Source organism: Phalaenopsis equestris, unplaced genomic scaffold (genome assembly GCF_001263595.1).
Source record: "Phalaenopsis equestris unplaced genomic scaffold, ASM126359v1 Scaffold000238, whole genome shotgun sequence".
In the NCBI taxonomy this organism is placed as follows: domain Eukaryota; kingdom Viridiplantae; phylum Streptophyta; class Magnoliopsida; order Asparagales; family Orchidaceae; genus Phalaenopsis; species Phalaenopsis equestris.
This window is the reverse complement of record NW_018164680.1, coordinates 18,526-39,250: the sequence shown is the minus strand read 5'-3', so window position 1 is coordinate 39,250 and position 20,725 is coordinate 18,526. Positions and strand designations below refer to the sequence as shown.

The following is a 20,725-nucleotide window of genomic DNA, read 5'->3' as shown; positions in this document are numbered from 1 at the left end:
TATTTGATGATAGCCGGCATATCCATCTAGTAAACAAAAATATTTGTGCCCAGCCTATCCAACATATTGTCCAAAAAGGGTAAAGGAAAATGATCATTCCTGGTGCCAGAATTTAATTTTCTATATTCTATGTAGATCTGTCATCTAATGATTTGTCTTGTTGATATTAATTCATTATTCTCATTTGTCACAACAGTCACACCTCCTTTCTTTGGAACACAGTGAATTGGACTCTCCCAAGCACTACTAAAATAGGATATATTATTCTAGCATCTAACCATTTTAAAATCTCTTTCTTAACTACTTCTTTCATCGTAGGATTCAATCTCCTTTGAGGATCATCTCTTGGTTCATGATGATCTTCCTATAAAATTCTATGCAAACAAATTGAAGGACTTATTTCTTTAATATCAATTAATGTCCATCCAAAAGCTTTCTTGTCTTCTTAAAGTTTCTAACAACTGTTCTTCTTGCGTATCAGTTAATTCTGAGGATACAATAATAGGTAATGTGGATAAATCTCCTAAGAATGCACACTTTAAATGTATAGGACCTGGTTTCATTTCTAGTTCAAGAGGTTTCTCAATAGAAGAAATCAAATTCTTGTTATCATCTATAGGGTCTAACATTTTAAATTTTTCCTAAACATAATCCAAATCTTCATTACTCACTTCCGTAGATTCATCTTGAATTTTATCCTCATCTTTATATTCCAAATATTCTTTTTCAAATTTCTTTTCAAATGTCTTCATAAAATATTTATGGCTTAAATATTCATTAATATCCATTTTGAAGCATTCAATCTCTTTCTCTTTTGAAGGGTATCTCATTGATTTTACAATTTTAAATGTAACCTCTTGATCACTTACTCTCATAGTTAGTTCTCCTTTCTGCACATCTATCAAAGCTCTTCCAGTGGCAAGGAATGGTCTTCTTAAAATGATAGGAATTTCTTTATCTTTCTCCATATCTAATACAATAAAATCCACTGGAAAGATAAATTTATCAACATTTACAAAAACATCTTCTATAACTCCTTTAGGATAGGTAATCAAACTATCAGCTAGCTGAAGAGTTACAGTTGTAGGTGAAATATCTCTTAAACCGAACCTTCTAAAAATTAATAAAGGCGTAAGATTAATATTAAATCCTAAATCACATAAAGCTTTTCCAAAAAAAATTTTTGTCAATAGCGCAAGGAATATCATAACTATCAGGACCTTTAAGTTTTTCAGAAAGCTTCTTTTGAACTATAACACAACACTCTTTACTGAGTGCAGTAGTCTCATTATCTACAAACTTCATATTCTTATTAAGTATATCTTTCACGAACTTCACATAGCTTGACATTTGTTTCAAGACTTCAATAAATGAAATTTGTATCATTAATTTCCTCAATATTTCCAAAAATTTTGAAAATTGGTTATCTCTATTTTATAGCTTCAATCTTTGAGGAAATGTTTGAGGAAATGAAGGTGATAGTCTTTCTACAGTGATTTTCATTGGTTTAAAAGGACATTCAGACTCAAAATGAAAATTTTCACTAGATTTTTCTTTTTCTACCTCATCTTTTTTAACTTTAACTTCCATTTCTTTTTGAACTCTAGTTTCCAATTCTTTTCCACTTCTCAATTGAATAACCTTAAATTGCTCTTTATTTTGATCATTAGGATTTACTTCAACATTACTTGGAAACATTCCTCGAGTATGTTCCTAGAGGTCTATTGCTAAGTGTGGCAGCAATACATCCCAATTGATTTTCCATGTTTCTAATTGCAGCTCCTTGACTTTCTAATTGACTTCTCATTAGCAGTATTAATTCTTCCATTAACAACTTATTCTTCTTACTCTGCTATTTATTAGAACCCGGAGGGTAATATGGTTTATAAGTTGGATTTCCTTGATTGCTGGAATTTTCCAATTGGTTCGCAGAATTGTTTCCCCATTGTGGATTTGCAACATTAGAGTTATTGTTACTCCAACTAAAATTTGGATGATTCTTCCAACCAGGATTATAATAATTGGCATAAGGATTATTAGAACGATTATTTATTGCATTTAAGGACTCATAAGAAGATTGAGATTCTATCATATGTCCCAATGACTTTTCTTCAAGCACATATGGTGTTTAAGATGCAAGCACAGGTGTTGTCTAAGAATTCATTCCATATTGATCTGTCTTCTTTGATATAGCTGTTATTTGGGCAGCCAACATAGATATCGCATCAGAATCGTGAATACTGGCTACAATTTTTAGATATATCCTTTCTGAGGGACATTGAAAATTATTAGTAGTCATCTCTTCAATTAAAGAATATGCTTTATCAAATGGTTTTGACATTAATGATCCACCAACAACAACTTCAATTATTGATCTAAGTCTAAGTGATTCAACCAATCCATTATAAAAAGTTTGAATTATTAACCAATTCGGCAACACATGGTGTGGAAACTTCCTAAGAAGATCTTTAAATCTTTCTCAGGCTTCATAAATTGATTCCCCTTCAATGTAACAAAAAGATGTAATATCATTTCAAATCTTAGCAGTTTTTCAAGGCGAAAAATATTTAGATAAAAATTTTTGTGATAAGTCTCCCCAAGTTCTGATAGATCCAGGTGCTAACAAGTTTAACCACATCTTATCCCTTAGTGAAAAAGGAAAAAGTCTAAGTCTGACGACATTATTCGACACTCCATCATATTTAAATGTAGCACACAATTCTAAATAACTAGTAAGGTGTAAGTTAGGATCTTTAGTTTGTGTTCCCTCAAACTGATTATTCTGAAACATTTGGATAATAGCAGGTTTAAGCTCAAATGAATTGGCAGCTACAGCGGAGGTTTTTATACTCAAATGAATTTCATCTGTTATAGGATTAGCATAATCTCTTAAAGGTCTCTGAAGATGTTCATTTTCATTTCCAGCATTACTTGAGTTGCAATCCATTTTGCTAAAATTATCTGCCTCCTTCTATTTTTTTCAAAATTTTCAAATAGTTCTTTCTAACTATGAATCGTAAGGTACTAAATCTTCATATCTTAAACTACGCATAAACAAACACAATAAGCAATTAAAATAAGCAAATACACTAAAATATAAAAAATATTCAAATTAAACTACAAACGGTTTTCTTAGTTTAAAAAAATGATTTAAATTATAAAATAATTTACTAACACTTTTTGTTTCCTCCCCAGCAACGACGCCAAAATCTTGATGTGGGTCAGATTTGTGTGTGTTTTTTTACAATTATTTTTCAATATTACAAAGTACACACAATAGTAATAATAATAAATATGCAATGTAAATCCTAACAAAAATAACTTTAGTGAAAATAATTTTATCTTTTAAAACCTTTAAATTGTCAAATCCCCCAATAATAATGCAAGTATTTGTATCGCTCGAGTAATAAAGGGCACTAATGGAGTCCTAGATATCGATCCCACAAGAAAGTTGGAAATGCTTATAGATAAATTTTTATAATTATAATGTAAATCACAATTTAAACTACAAAGCTGAAGTACAAAATTTGAATTTAAAGTATTAGAGTAAATGCTAAATTAAATGCAGTTAAAAGAACTAAGTTAACTAAATTAATTACTAAACTTTCAAAAGTAAACTTAATGAAAACTAAACAAATTTTTGTGATGGAGAATTCAAATTTAAGAAAGCATCCTTCCCCTTGACAATGAGTATATGAACTATGAAAAAATTAAAATCATTTGAAAAATATAAAATTGTTTTGTGCTAAATAGGAGCAATCATATTCTTTACCCTCTTCTAATTGCATAAAGAACATTGACTAATCCAAAGTTTGGTCCCTAATTCCTTGGTTAGGCTGGGACGACACCGACTGCCACTCTAGACCTCTCACTACTCCCTCACCAGAGGTTTAACAATCTTGCATTAGTTTCCAATCAACTGGACCAAATTGGGAGTTTTAATCTGTTACCTTCTTTAATTTGTCACTTTAAAATCTTCAATTATGCATCCAAAAAAGTATATTTCCCTATTTATTTGTACACAATCCCATGGATTACATTCTCACGGATGAAATCCTCTCCTCCCTTTATTTGCACTCAACTCCATGGATGAAATCCTCTCCCATGAAATCAAATGTGATTATCACTATGTTGTAGAAATCATAGCCCTTTTGGAACATATTTCAATCAACACATTTTAACATTTCAATTGGCTAGATCGAAAAGTAAATAAAGATCAGAGTTCAAATCATCATAATTTTTTTACATTTAAAACCGTATAAAATAAAGCAATTCTTCACAAAATCATATCTCAAAGTAGGGAGAAGGATAAAGAAGACTACTCAGAATTCATGAGAAGGAAACAACAAACATGGATTTCATATATAAAAAAAAGTTTATAAAAATAAAGAAGTAAAAGACACAACTTATCTCACAACTTCCCACACAAATCCCTTGAAGTTCCCTTCAAGCACTTTCCCTCTTTACAAGCATTCTCAATTCTCTCTTAGAAGGGTAATGAAGAAGAAATCTCTCACATTCTCTCTCCTTTTACAATCCTTGAAGAAAATCTCCAAGCCCTTGACTCTCTCTCTCTCTCTCTCTTCTTCGACTCTCTCCCTCACGCCTCTCTTCAGCGCCCTTGATGCCCTAGACTTCCCTCTCTTTTATTAGAGGTTGTCTCCCCTAAAAAATAATTAAAAATTCCCTCCAAAATTCTATTCAAAAGTCAACTCTTTTGAACTCTAAAAAATATTTCTAATGATCCATGAGACATTTTGCTTCATAAAAGAACCTTATAAAGTGTCTAGATGTATTGAATCACTCCATGGGGTGTTTGGAACAAGTGGCTCGTTTAAAATTCATGTAAATTCATCCTGAACCACCTTAATTTGCAAAAAAGTCATCTATGGCACCTCGGGCTCTGGTTTTAGCGTTTCAGGCACCAACTCGCTTAAGACCACGCTGTTCTGGGATTTGGCACTTCAGGAGCCAAATCTGGCACTTTAGGCACCAACTCTCTATAAAATAGCACTTCAGACACCAAATATGATGCTTTAAGTTCCAGCTCTCTGTAAAGTGGCACTTCAGGCGCCAGTTATGGTGCTTCAAGTGCTAGAATCTCAATATTTTCTATTTTGGCTCCAAATTTTGTCCTTTTTTGCTACTTTTGCTCTAAATACCTAAACTTGGTATACCTGCAACAAAAACATGAAAGTGCCCTTCTTTAAATTGCAATATCACCCAAAATAAGTATAAAATGTATACTTAAACTAATACATTATTATGGTGTATCAAGCACTATATGGAAGAGGAGGAGGAGACTGATGAGGAGACAGAAGGAAGACTGATGAGGAGACAAGGAGACTGATGAGGAGACAGAAGGAGATGATGATGAGGATTAGTATCTTTGTTTTGTTTATTGTATGTTTTATTTCTTTAAGTTTTGATGTGTTCTGAACTATTTAGTGTAGAAATTGTTGTTTTGCGCTTGTTGCAATTTGGATTTATTACTATTTGTTTCTTATACATCTTGTTGTTTGTGTTACTACACTACTTGTTGTTTTACTCTACCATTGTTGTTATGCATTTTGTTATGTTTAAAAAACACTTGTACTTATCAATTTCCTTTTGTTATATACATGTTAATTAAGCTCTACTGCTGTTGTATACCTGCTTCCAGTACTTAAATACTTTCATGTTAAGCACTTGTTACAAAACCTATTTTTAATAATTTTTTCTTGCTTCTATATTTCCTATTATAAATGTTTTAACCTATTAAGAAAAATAAAATTTTGGAGGATGGAGAAAAAAACTTTGGAAAGGCATAATTTTATTTGTCCTTAAGAAACTATATTCAAAGAAAATATCTAGTTAAAAGTAATATGGGGTATGTGGTGTTATGTTTAAAGAAGCGTTTTCTTATTCTATAGATGTTGTGGTAGACTTAAGTAAATTTATGGTGATAAAGGTTAGTTCTAAGAATTAAGATATTAAGTAAAAGAGAATAGAGACATGACTTTAATATTTAAAGTAAAATGAAATTTAATTTTTAAAATACTGAGAATCTTAGATTTATACTTTAAAGAATTGAGACTATGAAAAATCATTTTTGAAACTAATACAAATTATCAAAAAAAGAAATGTGATGAATTTTTAACTTTAAGTGGAGGATAGTGAAGTTTAAAATCATTAAAGGCTTGTCCAGATATAGTAATCCTCACTAAGAAAAAGAAAAGAAATGATTGAAAATGATTTTAAAAGTAAAAAAGAAAAGAACAAAAAAGAAAAAAAAAAGAAATAAAAGAAAAGAAAACTAAATGTGAAAGTGAGAGAAGCTTGAGAGGATGCCTAATTAAAATTGGCTTCACTTGAATCATTTTAAAGAAAGAGACTTTATTACAGTTCTGAGCTTTTATTTTCTTACAGCTTTAATTTACCTTCACTAGTAGAGTTATCTTGAATTCTATATGTTATTTTTCTAAGACTCCTATGTTTTTCAAACTGCAAAAATCTTTTGAGATGAATAGAAGAATTATAATTTCTAGACTTGATTACAAAATATTCTTATTCTTTATTTCTAGCCTGAAGTATTAAGATTTTCTTAAAGTCATGACTACCACATTTATAGGACAAAACTATAGAGGTCTTTAATGAAACCCACTACCACATATTAAAATATTTTATTTTTTAAAAGAAATAAGTTACTTGAGGATAAGTAACAATTAAGTTTGGAAAATTTTGACATATCAAAAATATGTTACTTTTATTTGCACATTTAATGTCTATTTTTAATGATATTATGCTTTAATGAAATGTATTTTTGGTGTTCTTTGTAGTAGGCACACTAAATGGAGCAAATGAAATGAAAATGGAGCAAATTGGAGTCAAATGAAGCAAGAAGGCCAATGTTAATCTGGCACCTAGGTGCTAGACAACAGGAGGCTGGGCGCTAGGATCTGGTGCCTAGGCGCTAGAGGTGGTTATCTAGAAGATCCATTAAATGTGGACGAATTTTGAAGAGGTGCTTGAAGAAACTCTTGGGGATTTTGAGATCTCTATGTAAAAAGGCTTTTGGAGATTTGAAAGGGAGAATTTTAGAGAAGAAAAATGGAGTCTTTTGTAGAGAAGTGGATTCTTCCTAGAAAGGAGAAAGTCTTGGAGGCTTACTTAGACTTGGAGGAGAAGAGAAGTGAGAAATATCTTCTTCGCTACAGTTTTAAGTAAGTTTAGAGTGGAATTGTAAGGAGAGTAAGTGATTCAAAGGAAGTAGTAGTATTGCTTGGGAATGTATTCAAAGATAAGTTGAGTGCTTTGTTTATTTTTACTTAGTCTTGTCTTGTAAACTTTTATTCATGTATAAATCCATGTGTTGTTGTTTCTTTCCCATGAGATCCGAGTAGTTTCCTTTGTCTTTCTCCCTACAATGAAGAATAATTATGTGTAGGAATGTAGTTTAGTAGAAGTGCTTTAAAAATTTCATAAATTGTGAAGATTCAAACTCTATGCTTAATTTACTTATCAATTTGGCCATGTGATTTGTTAAAATATGTTGTAAAATATAGTGACCCAAAATGAGCTATGTTCCAACAAAGTATGAATCACATTTAGCCTCATGGATGACAATGTAGTACCAAAGGGTAAGTGCAAATAAATAGGGAAATAAGTTTTAATGGATGTAGAATTAGAGATTTTAGGGCGACAGACTAAAATCTTGAATTTAATCCAGATGATTGAAAAGTAAAGAGAGATGTTAGCCCTCAACGGAGGGGGAGTGGGAACTCTAGAGGGAGAGCTAGTATCTTCCCAACCTAACGATTATATACCAAACTCTTAATTAGCAAATGTTCTTTGTGCACTCGAGAGAGGGTAAACAATATAATTGCTTCTATTTGGCACAATACCTTAATTATATTTAAAATTATTTTCCTGCAATAATTATAATCTCATTGCAAGGAGAAGGATGTTTTATACAAATTTAAACTCTTTATACATTGTGGTAACTTTACATTTTAAAACCTTTTTAAATTGTCCTGCATTTACATTTTGCATTTGCTATGGTTATGCTGGGTAGGTCTAGCCTCTCACTTCCAGATTGCCCGGTATGCTCTCTCTATAAGACTAGCCAAGCCTTAGGTTCCAACTATAGACCAAATTGGTTAAGTTTCTAGCCTATCACTCTAGAATCATCATTTTTACGCCCATCAAAACTTATCTCCATATCTATTTGCACTCCCTCCTGGACTAAGTCTCCCCCCATCCAAAGGGTTATTGTTTCATAATGGAGTTTAACATTACAAATGGGTAATTTGTAAAGTAAATTAAGAACCGGTAAAAATAGTGTCACAATTTTGGAATAAAAAAAAATCTTCAATCCATTCTAATACTACACATGATTAAATCTTAATGCAAGAAGAAAGATAAAGAAAACTACTCCAAATTCATGGGGATAACAGAACAAAAAATGATTTGTATTAAAAGTTAAGTTTACACAATAAAGTAAAACACAAAAAAAATACAAGGTACTTATCTTAAACTTCTCCCCAAGCAAATCCTTTTGAGTTCCTTTACTATCTTCTTCCTCCAATAAACACACCAGAACAAGAATCTAACTCACACACCCACACATAAGACTCACGCCAAGACTATACTCCAAAAGCTCTCTAGACACACACACACACCTTCTATTAAATAGAGCTCATAAAACCACCAAAAGTCACTTCAAGCGCCTCTTTCAAAATTTATCTAAATTCAATGTCAAAAAGTTCCAACTGTTTCTGGCTCCTAGGCACCCAACCGTGGTGCCTAGGCACAAACCTTTTAGAAGTCCCTGGTAACTACTTGGCGCCTAGGCGCCAGATCAATTTTTGCTCCATTTGACCTCTTTTTGCTCCTATTTTGCTCCTTTTGCTCTTTAAGCTTCATCTTTTGTATCTGCAATAAAAAAACACACAAAATACCTTTCATTAAAACACAATATCCTTAAAAATGAGTATAAAATGTATATATAAAAGTAACATATTTTAGGAGTATCAAGAGTCCAACCATGAACAGGGATTTCTAACCCACAAAGTTCTATATGTATTACACTTAGAATCGCATCTCCCTAAGGTCCCAAAACTCTAAAGTTAGTAGCATTCCATTCTCTGCAGTTTAGAGGGAGATGAGTAGCTGCTGAAATTTCCCTCACATCGTACAGAATCCTTAGTCGTTCCTCATGAAAAGAAATCTTATGGACCACTATATTATTGGATTTGTTAGGTGAATCCAAAGTATTGTTCCTGAATAACACATGGTCATGTGTGTCACTAAAAAATTCACCGAGCCTAACTAAAATCTCTGATGTCAACTTTGACTCATATTTTCTAAAAAATACTATCAACCTGATGATGAAAGTCGCTATCTGTAAGTTGTCAATGCATACTCCGATCACCTTTAAAATTCCATCAACATAAGCATGAGTAAAATTTTAGGCCAGCTTAAAAGGTCACCTCTTGAAGGCAACATATCTTGGTGGAGGAGAATATGCTTGGTTGATTGGGGTTGATAACTTCAACACCATATCATTCAGAATATAATAATTATTCCATAATAGAATCATGCCACCCTTCGTCAGATTTGACACCAACTCTTCAGGGTTTTGTCACTTCCTCTGGTTTTCATTAGGGCAAGGTTCTTCAAATGCTGTAACTCAACAATACAAAAAAAATTTCCAAAAAAGTGCGACAGTAACATGGGAAATCCCATAAAAAAAACACAACAACAACGCTAGAGAAGATCATATTGATCACTTGCCAGCTGGTTGACGAATATCTTTTTTTTTTCTCTTGAATGCACAATAACAACATGAAAGAGATCAGATTGATCATTTGCAAGTAGTCTGAGAGACACCTTTTTTCTTCTTCTAGAGATCTCATTAATCACTTATTAGCAGGCTAGGGGACTCGACCATCTTGCTCGAGAAAGTGCATCAACAATGCATAGGGAATCTCTCAGTGATTGCTTGTTAGTGAACTAAGGGACACCTTTTTGCCCCTCCTTGGGTTGATCTTTTTTTCCTCTATTGGGCTTGATCCCCAGCCTCTTGATCTCCCTCCTTATCCTCCTTCTCAGTGCTGAAATTTCACTCTCCTTCAACTCCTTTTTATATAACCCTAAGGCCCAAATCAATCATATTTTAGGCCCAAACTCTACCTATTATTAGTTTAATATGTGCCTTTGGATCCACCTCCTCATTCAAATTGCCTAATTTGGGCCTTGGATCCCACAATTTGGGACCTGGATCCCACTGTCGGATCTCAACCACTAGATCCATGCATGTGGCTTGGCCGCCCTCCCTCGAGCCAACGCGAGCCATGACAGCCCGTCATTCGACACGTTCTTCACGGACCTAGTAACCCGGTGTCTGCACACTGACCCAATAGCGAACTATCGCCGACAAAATGTATAATAAATGGGGATTTGAACCCAAGACCACATGCAAGGAGAAGAAGGCCCCTTGCTAATTGAGTTACACTCACTTGAACGCTTAAACTTTTATTAAAAATCATCAATAGATTTGATTTTAACAAACTTATAGTCAATTTGGTCAGCTTGACGAGACATACCAAATGATACCAAAATTGGTCAAATCTGAGTCAAATAAGCTCAGATCAAAGCATTGTAATGATTTTGGAAGCTTTCAATGCATAATTAGAAGACCAAACAGATTACAAATCTTGCAAGCTTAAAGTCAACTCGAGTGTCTCAAGAAATCGAATATAACGAGCCCAAGATCACTCAATTTTAACATCATTAAGACAATTAAATGTTCATAGAACAACAACTGATGAAAGAAGTCTGAATTTATTATTTATTTGCAACATGGAGTCGATAAATAGAGCTCAACCCACTCGAACCTGAGCCAGTGAAAGAACATAGCAGAGCTAAAAGTCTGATATTTGTGCCGACGACCCTGCAAACTTCTCTAGCTTTTGCAGTTGTTGGCCACAGTCACCATCAATCACCAGCAATCATCCTCCATCGGCTGCCACTTATCTTCTGGTGACAAAATTCTAAAATTTAAACAAGTATCAATATAAATGGTTAAAAACAGCGTAATAACTTAAAATATGGCAAATTAAATTATAACTCAGGTTTGTTGGCCATAGTCACTATCACTCACCAGCAATCATCCTCCATCGGCTGCCACTTATCTTCTAGTGACAAAATTCTAAAATTTAAACAAGTATCAATATAAATGGTTAAAAACGGCGTAATAACTTAAAATATGGCAAATTAAATTATAACTCAGGTTTGTTGGCCACAGTCACCATCACTCACCAGCAATCATCCTCCATCGGCTGCCACTTATCTTTTGGTGACAAAATTCTAAAATTTAAATAAGTACCAATATAAATGGTTAAAAACGACGTAATAACTTAAAATATGGCAAATTAAATTATAACTCAGGTCATAATCGGGTAACTCGGCCCGACTTTTTTGTAGATTGCAGCTCCCTGTGGCTATTATGAGATCTATTGTGATATTTAGAATTTTTTTCTGAGTGGGTTGCCCGCGCTGTAATTACAACGCGATGGCCGCACCAACTCTCTCATCTAAAATTGGTAAGCGAAAGCTTCCCGCTCCGCCCATAGAGCCCCTCTTCTCCCATCCATGATAACGGCCTTCACTTCTATCCTGTTTGCCGGACCTAGAACCCTAACCTTTCACCGCCCAGGTGGCATCATCCATGCCGATTTCCAGCGATTTGCTGCTGCAATTTCCTCTAGGGTTCCGCCGGGCAAGTCCAATTCATCCTTGTCCTTCTCCGCCTCCTCCACCATGGTCGCAGCCCAAGCGCCAGTCGATAACAAGGAGAGGAATGCTAACAAGGAGCTTATTGAGGAGACGGTTGTGCTTCCGACTAATGAGTCGTCGGAGAAGCTGCTCCGCATCCGTCACACGGTGGGCTGCTACTCTCAAATTTTTCTTTTTATTTTCCCTTTGTTTTGATGACTTCTGTTCATCTGAATCAGCTTTATACTTTTAAGTCTTTCAACTGTTGTGGAAAAGCTTTTCTTAATTTTGATGCGGTCGATATATGAACAAGCCTACTGAGTTTATTCATTGAACCTAATTTTATTAATTTTTATAGAAAGGAAGCTCCGTACAATTTATATCAAGCACTTGATTGAGAAAAGCACTTAAGAACATAATCTGAGTATTTCAATGGTGCTTAGTTGATGAGAGAATTTGGGATTAAATTGGCCAGTAATTGTAATGAATCGAATCCATTAAAGTCTTATTTGCTTGCTTGTGTATAGAAAACTTTTTTTAGAAAATCATAATTTCTTTCGCTGATTTTATGTTGCAAATTTAAGTTGTTGCATTTTGCTATTTTTGGAGGGTTTTATGAGTCTATGTTGATGTCTTGCAAAGTTTCAATTGATTGGCAGAATATGAGATTAACCTGAGAGTTGAGAAAAGAGGAAAGCGAAATAAAATTTGTTGGATTAAATAGAGTTACAATGTCATTTTGGCCCCTTTAGCTTGAAAGGGTGCATCAAACTAGCTGAGATATGTTTCACTGAAATAAGAAAGGCAAGAATATAGGTATAGGTTTTAGATTTGAGTTTTTTGCTATGAGTCCAAAATCCCAGTATTGTGCCCACATTCCTGGGACTTGGCTTCGTAAGTAATAGTTAACACATAAAAAAAAGTTAAAATTTAGATAACTTTTAAATACTCATAGTACAATCTATTGAAAAATAGTGGAATAGGTTGTTGCAATATATAGTATGATTTAGAAATCTACTTCTTTTGTTATAGGAATTGTGAGGAGGATGATTTCAAGTTAGGTAGGCCAATATTACAGATAAGTAAGTAGTGTCTTGGTCAAGTTTATTTATTTTAATATGCAACTTCTAGAATTTTTTTTTTTATTGAGCTTAATGTGTGTCCTTCAAGGATTGGATTGAAGCTATTCCTTAGGTGACTTGTCATTGAGATACTATTGACATCTTTTGAGCATGTGAGTATGGAGCTTTATTTCCCTTAAAATGATTCAATGATCTGTGGCATCTGAGACATGGTTTAAGTCGGCATCAAGACTTGTTTTGACCCAACCTTTCGAGTATAGGTGTAAATAAGTTCCTTGATTGTTTTCTCTTTCAAGAAGCTGACAGAAACAAGAGAATGTAAATTATTAAGAGCTTAATTTAGCCCAGATAATGTTTATTCTTTACTATTACCTTTTTGAGGTGTGAGATCTTTAAGTATCTATAGTTGATGTTATGATTCCCTTGTTTAGGCGTATTCATTTAAACTTATATCTTTTGATTGCTTTTAATTTTCAATTTTTTTATTAGTTTTATTTGCAATGTGGTAAATTTTAAAAGTGGGAGTTATGCTGTCTTTAGCCATCTGTAGTAAAAAAAAATACAATAAATAGGTTCTAAAGGGGAAACCTTGGCTGGAAATAAAATATTCTTCTTTTGTTGAGAATGCTCCTTTGCTAATGAGAATGAAACTTGGTTGCTTATATGAAGGCCAACCAAGTCTAGCCTTGCAATCTGACAATGCTTAATGATACAGGATTTTATGACAATTATAATGAAGGAAAATTTAGTCACTATAGACATTTGAAATGACTTTTATAGTTACAATTGAGATTTTGATCCTTTAACAAAGGGTTTATGACATTTTAATTAGGATAGATTGAATAAGGGTATGTTCAACGGACTTATAGAAGTTTTCTACTTCGTTCTAAGCACTAGCATAGCATGAACAAATTCCTACAAAGAACAATTTAAAAAAAATTTATGAGTGCATTTACAAAATTTATCCACCACATAAATACATACTCTTGCTTAATTTAAAATAATGATGCACACTTACATTTTTCTTTATCAGCAATGACAAGAACTTTTTATCCGTGAGTATTTTTTTGCTCTTCTAGCGAAACATCCTTGGTGGCGTATCTTCGAGAAACTCAATCCTTCTCCTACACAGTTTTGGAATGATTTTAGAAATTTCAATTTTCCTAAAATAAATAGTTCAATTTTTTTTATTTATGAAGAATTTATACAAAAATTTATGAGTACAAGTTTTTTCCCTTCTAGTATTAGAAGATTTTGAGGTCTTCCTATTTTAAGTCTTTTGGATTTCCTTTCCAACGTTGGTTTGGAGCCGATATGCTTGCCATATTACTAATTAATATTAAAAGGCCTTCTCATTCTAATTTGAGTTTGTCGATTGCATACCATATGTAGGGTTGTTATGTACAAGTATCATCAAGCCGAGTGGAACCGAGTATGTCCTAGATTGAATTTGGCTTGATAATATTATAAGTTTTTTATGTTTGACTCAAGCTCTCAAGCCAAGCTTTCATATGTATGTTCATATTTGATTTGTTTTATATTTTAATAATAGTATATGATTGTGCTTGACTTGTTTATTTTTATTGGACAATTACATCAGCTAGTTAATAAACAAGATAAAAATTTAAATGAGTATTTGACTTTTTATATAAATTTATTAAAAAAATATTTTTTATACATCTAAATAAATAAGCAATAGAATAAATTTTGAATTAGTATTCAAGTAATTTTCTTGTAATCAAATAATATAAATAAATCCTAACAAATTAGTTCATTGAAATAATTAAATAAGTTATTGCATTAGATTAATATGAATATTGAAATTAAATTATTATATGTTACTATTAAATTTATAATTAAATAATATTTAGTTTATCAAATTTTATTTAAATAATATCTCATGTAAGTATAATTCATTTAAGAAGTTATTTAATGAACATTAAGTGAGCTTATTCGTGAACATAAATAAGTTAAACCTCTTTATGTTTAGTTTATTTAATCTTCGAGTTCTTAAAAATGTTCAAACTTGTTTATTTATTAATTTGAACAAACATGATCAAGCATTAGTTGAGACAAGTTCCAATAGTTCATCAAGTGCATTGGTTCATTCACATCCCTAACAAAATGGCTGCTACTTCAATCTTTTGAAGAGCCGAGTCTCTTGCTTGAACTTGTTTATCATGAACATTCATATTATAATACTTTGCAATCTCTCCTTATATTCTACCACTGTTCTGTGGCGATCTAGTTATAGTAATTTAACTTTTTGAAAATTTACGTCACCTAAAAATTTCTCTCATGAGCGTTCACATTATAATACTTTGTAACTTGCCTTCGAATTTGTTCAGAAACATGTTGAACCAGTTGCGTAAGGTGTTCCTCCATATTCTGCAACTGTTCGTAGTTGAAGTTGTCATTGTAATGTTTATTTTGTGAAGTTCATTTTCGAGAGTTTGGCGGACATGTGATCTGACTACTAGTTCTAACCACTTCCCCTCTCACTAAATCAAAATTATTTAGCAAGCAATTTGTTGAACCCTTTTATAGAGTATGAATTTAACTTAAAATTTGAGAAGAGTGAAAGGAGGAATCTAATCTTAATTGATGAACTTTAATTATAGAGAGTTTAATCAACTCCTTTCACTCAAATGGGTGAATCAAACCAGACGAGATAGGTTTCACTTCGAGAAGAAGGCTAAAATTCTAGAGTTTAGATTTGAATTTTTGTTCAAAGTCCAAGATCCACGGTTCATTTCTCTATGCCTGAAACCTAGCCTTTCATTTATAGCATGTTAACACAACATATTGTTGAATAATCATAATAAATGCTATTGTGAACTATATTGTGATTTAGAAGGCTACTCCTTTCGTCTTGGAAATAATTTGAAGAGTTCTTTGCTATGGAACTAATTTTACTGCCATATTTATGGTTGGTGTGCAATGCTATCGTTCTTGGAAAGAACACTTCAAGTCTTTTCATGAGGTGGTTGAAGGCACACTTCATTATGCAACATTGTTGGTTAACATGCTGCATGCGAGCCATAATTGTTAGTAAGGATCATACTCAAGCTCGAAGTGTTTGTTGGAAGCCAATATTGGCACTTCATCACTAAGTTTATTTATCTACATTGAAATTCCTATTTGTCATTGTCGGTCAACATTTCGGTTGATTTGAAAATATGAATATGAAAATAATTTTTGAAATTTAATTTAATTTAATAGATATATAGTTTAAGTTTTAAAAGTAGTATATTTTAATTTTTGAAAAATGAAACTAAATGGATCTCATTTGTCCAATAGTTTGCATAATCGTGCCCGATACCCCAAATACTACACCCTCCCGAAAGATAAGTGTAGATCTCGGCGATAGACCCAATCCTGCAAACTAAGAGATTTGTGACATCCGTTTGGTCTGCGAACCTCTTATGTATGACCGATAAGTTCCCCTATTTAATACAAAAATTAAATAGAGTTTATTTTACCTGAGTTCCAAGTTCCCTATAGAGGCAGACCCCTATAGTTAATTACATCCCAAGTGACGGAAGTCGCTTGAGAAAACTCTCGATAATGATCAGTGGTTCTAGTCTTCAAGAATTCAAGGTTCAGGTTTTCAAGGTAGGACGTGAAAAAAAAAAGTGAGAGTGGCTCAAAAAGGAACAGTTATTTTAGGAGTCCAAAGAAAAGAAAAGGTAGGGGATGTCACAGATCCGGAGGAGAACTCTCAGTGACTTCCCAAACTATCCTACTGTGTGGCTGCATTTTTAGAGATGATGATATTCAATTGTTCAATCCTGCCAATTTTATTATTTGGGACTTAGAACCTAAGGCGAGTTAGGACTTACGCTGCACAACATGATTGTACAGGAGCCTAAATAAGATGTGAGGATTTACGTCGCGCTAGGCGAGCTACCTCGAAGTCCTATGGGTTGTTATTATGCTAGGAAAAGATAATGCTGAAGAAGATCCTCTTGCTGCTGGGTTTGAATTCCTCGTTGCCGTGCTGCCCACAAAGTTGGCTCCAAGCTCCTGTCGTCGTGACGGCTCCAGGGTTTAACTGTTTGAAAATTGTAGTTTTTGTTTCACAGTTTTGGTTTTGTTTTGTTTCAGTTTTGGTTTTGCATGGAGAATAGGCAAATCGCAGGTAAATAAAATGTACTTGAAACGTAAAATGCAATAAAGTAAAATGCTATAGATAAACTGTAAAAGCGTACCTGTGCATCTGCTACTGTTGTGTTATTAGTGTTGCGAGCATAGTGTGATTTGCAACATATTTAAACATACTTGCAAGAAATATAAATAAAACAAGAAAACCCAGCATGAAAGTCATAAAAAACGAGTAGTGTAAATCACCAGCAAAAGAAACCTATAACCACATATGAAAGATCAAGACTAGGTATAAGACATTGGTGAAAGTGGGGGTTCAGAGCTGTGCTGTGTGTTTCCAGACCTTGAGTAAGAGTTACCAACTCGACAATCTACAGGAGGTAGTTCTTAACCTCAATCCAAATGACTAACCATGGACTTTTATAAATATTCATAGAAAAATTATTTGATTTAAATGCAAAAGCTGTTGTTTAAGTCCTTTTTTTATGCAGAGTTTTTTTTAACATGCAAAAGGGATTTTAATTTTATTTTTGTAAATATTTTATAGAGTCGTACATTCCACAGGCTAGTCACTTGGCAAGTCACTTAAATCGTGCTAGAACTACTGACAACCTAAGAGTGTCGGGGTAACGATCTCTCCAAGAATCGACGAATAGTATCATGGATCCTTCTCTCCCTTTTTGAAGATCCTTGAGGTAGGAGATACTATTCTAATAATCGCACTGTGTATCCCTCGTTTAAACACACATAAGCAATGTCGTCATCGCCCTCGCCACTTATACCCTAGACTCATCCTAGTTCGATGATCCATATGTGGCGATAACAAATTTTCCCAATTGCCAGGAAGATTTGAGTATACTATCCAAGCTCAAATTCCGATGCACTAGGTTTCATTGTAGGTTAAGTCCCTGTTGATTTAATTAAGGAAGCATGCACTATGTCTCGGTGCATCCTGGTGTCTAGTGTCTTGATCAGTTTGTGAATCAGGGTCAAGTATCTAGTTTCACTGTGCATTCGAAGATTATGTGAATAGACTCTTACCTAAGGTATGCTCCTAAAACCTTAGGAGATTATACTGCAGAGATTAGGTAGATGGGCTCTCACCTAGAGTGTGCACTTAAAGTCTAAGAGGTCTACGCTGAGGGCTAGGTGAATGAACTCTTACCTAGGGTGTGTGCTTAAGCTCTAGAAAGCCTACACTGAGGATTAGGTGGATGGGCTCTCACCTAGGGTGTACACCTAAAGTCTAAGAGATCTACATTGAGGACTAGGTGGATGGACTCTCATCTAAGGTGTGTGCTCCTGAAACTCTAGGAAACCTACTCTTTAACTTATGCTTAAGGTGATTTAAGGTTTTCTATATCTTCTAATTAATTAAATCATCAATTCCCGTCTTTATGACTTAACCAATTAAAAAGAAACAAAGCAAAATAAGAAAGAGGTCGACCCACCTCTAAAACTAGCAAAGCCGAAAGGGGGAAAACAACAAATGAATCGACAAAAAAAAAAAAAAAAAACGGTTAAATAATAATTAAGTAAAACCCAAAACAGTAAATAGAACTATCAAAATCAGTCCGGAAACAGTAAATAGAGTTATCAAATTAAAAAACTCACCCCCAACACCGTAGGCAAAACTCTCAAAATCAGCTCCAAAACAGTGTCAAAATGGTGTCCAAACGGTGTTAAAACTATGTCAAAATTGGCCAACGCGATGCCCCCAACAACACAAACACGTTCCAAATAAGACCAAATAACTCTCACAACACCCCAAAAGCTCTCACAGCACTTACAACAGTTTTATTATCACCGAACAACATTTATATAGGCCCAAACGACGACTGCAACACCCAAACAACGACCTATAACAGTTTGTAGGCTCCGACAACATTTATAACAGCTAACAGCTCCCCCAAATAGTCATCTATAAGAATGGACAGACAGCACACAAACCCCTACGTACAACAGCTAACGACTATCTGCAGCAGTTAAATAACTACACACAAGAGTCCAAATCTCAATTTCAACATCCAAACATTAATTTCAGGCTCTCTACATCACTCCAAACATTAACTCTAGCAATTGTAAGTTAACTACAGCACTTATATGACCCCGAACAACAACTACAACACCCAAACAGTTTATATATGAATTTGAACATCAACTTCATGGGTCTAAGCGACAACTACAACACCCAAACAACCATCATAAACTTCCAATCAGGTCTAAACAACAATTCTAAACATCCGAGCAGCACCAAACGACCATCCTAAGCTCCCAATCAACGCCCAAACCGACACCTAAAGTGGTTCTAAGACAACACGTAAAACAACTCCAAACGGCATATGTTAAGCCAACAAATCGACAGAAGTGTAGGGCGAAGATCAGTAAAAACGACAAGCTAGAATGACATCTCGATCATTTTTCAAGATAACAATAATATCGATTCACTGACCAAGAAAGGTTAAATGAAGATTTGCGCGCATACCCCACAATTCGTATGTATTAACATTTTCAACACTTAAAACTTTATAAATTTATATGAACCAATTCATCCTTATCACATAAAAAAAACTATCAACTTAATTTTTAAACAGTGAAACACACCTTTTTCATGCAGAGGTTTAAAATACCAAAGTGCATTGCATGTAAATAATAAATTTCAAGTGTGAGATATGTCAATACATAATTTTAGTGTGCTAGGTATATAAATGTCTCCCAAAGAAATATATAAAGCATAAAAATGAGCTAAAGAAGTGTTAAATCAGTCATTGAGTCAAGTCCATCTCAACATTGATTGATAAAAAAAAAAATAAACAAAACCTTAGCTTTGCTGCAGGTTTAAATTTAAATATATTTAGCTTTGATACAAGGTTAAGGTTGAATACATTTAACTTGGTATTGAACTTGTATCCAGAGTTTCGATTTAAACAGAATTTAAGTTGTACTTAAATACATGTTTAAAGCTAAATGTATTTAAATATAAAACTTCACACTATCAAAGCTAAACGGAATTATATCTACATTTAAATACAAATTCTGTTTAGCTATTTAAATTTAAATAGAACTTTAGCTTTGACCAAACAGATTCATCATTCTTTCCATCGAAATTTGCATCCAAACTACATAGAGAGGATAGTTAAATCTTGTACGCAGTTATTGAAGAATAATGGTAGATTTACATGCATAACACAAAAAAACTTATATACATTTACATATCTAATATTCAAACTTTAATTTTGACATACTTATTTCATTACCTTTTTTTTATTTATATAGAAAAAGGAGTATTTTAACTGTAAAAGATAGATAAATTTATTATCCTATTGCAACAAATTTTGTGTGAAAGTTTCAGGTGTTAGACATGTAAACGCACATGAATTGAGTGGGCATGTACACAAATCTTCCTATATGAATTGTATTGTATAAATAAGATGAGCAAACATGGGAATAAAACAAGACTTCATTACCCGATTATTGCAATTTCTGAGGTTCTGTGCTCCAAGCGTTTCGACAGCTCGAGGAAATCGTGTTCCCCTGCTACCTCTGATTTTGGTGAGACAGGAGAGTGAAAGAGGGTAGGCCGAGCAATCCTCCGAGAGACGAGGAGGCGAAGCAGGCGAATGAGAGTTTTGGTTTCGAGCAGCAGAGGCGAGCCTGGCGGGAGGAGAGGATCTCGTTCGCTGCCGAGGAAGGAGACGTGATACGCGGCTTCGGTGCGGGAGACGGGATCGGGCAAGGAACAGGTTTTCTTCGGCCAGAAGGGTCGCTGGGAGGGAGGTTTG

General features: G+C 33.7%; 1 protein-coding gene across 1 annotated transcript in view; it reads left to right on the top strand.

Moving 5' to 3' along the window:
• The first annotated feature begins 11,582 nt into the window (after positions 1-11,582).
• LOC110023977 (threonine--tRNA ligase, chloroplastic/mitochondrial 2-like) overlaps positions 11,583-20,725 on the top strand; it is a 24,099-nt gene continuing 14,956 nt past the window's right edge. The window contains exon 1 of the mRNA XM_020723656.1: positions 11,583-11,925. Within this exon, the coding sequence (XP_020579315.1) occupies positions 11,635-11,925 (291 nt within the window). The 5' untranslated portion in view covers positions 11,583-11,634. The remainder of the gene's footprint in view (positions 11,926-20,725) is intronic.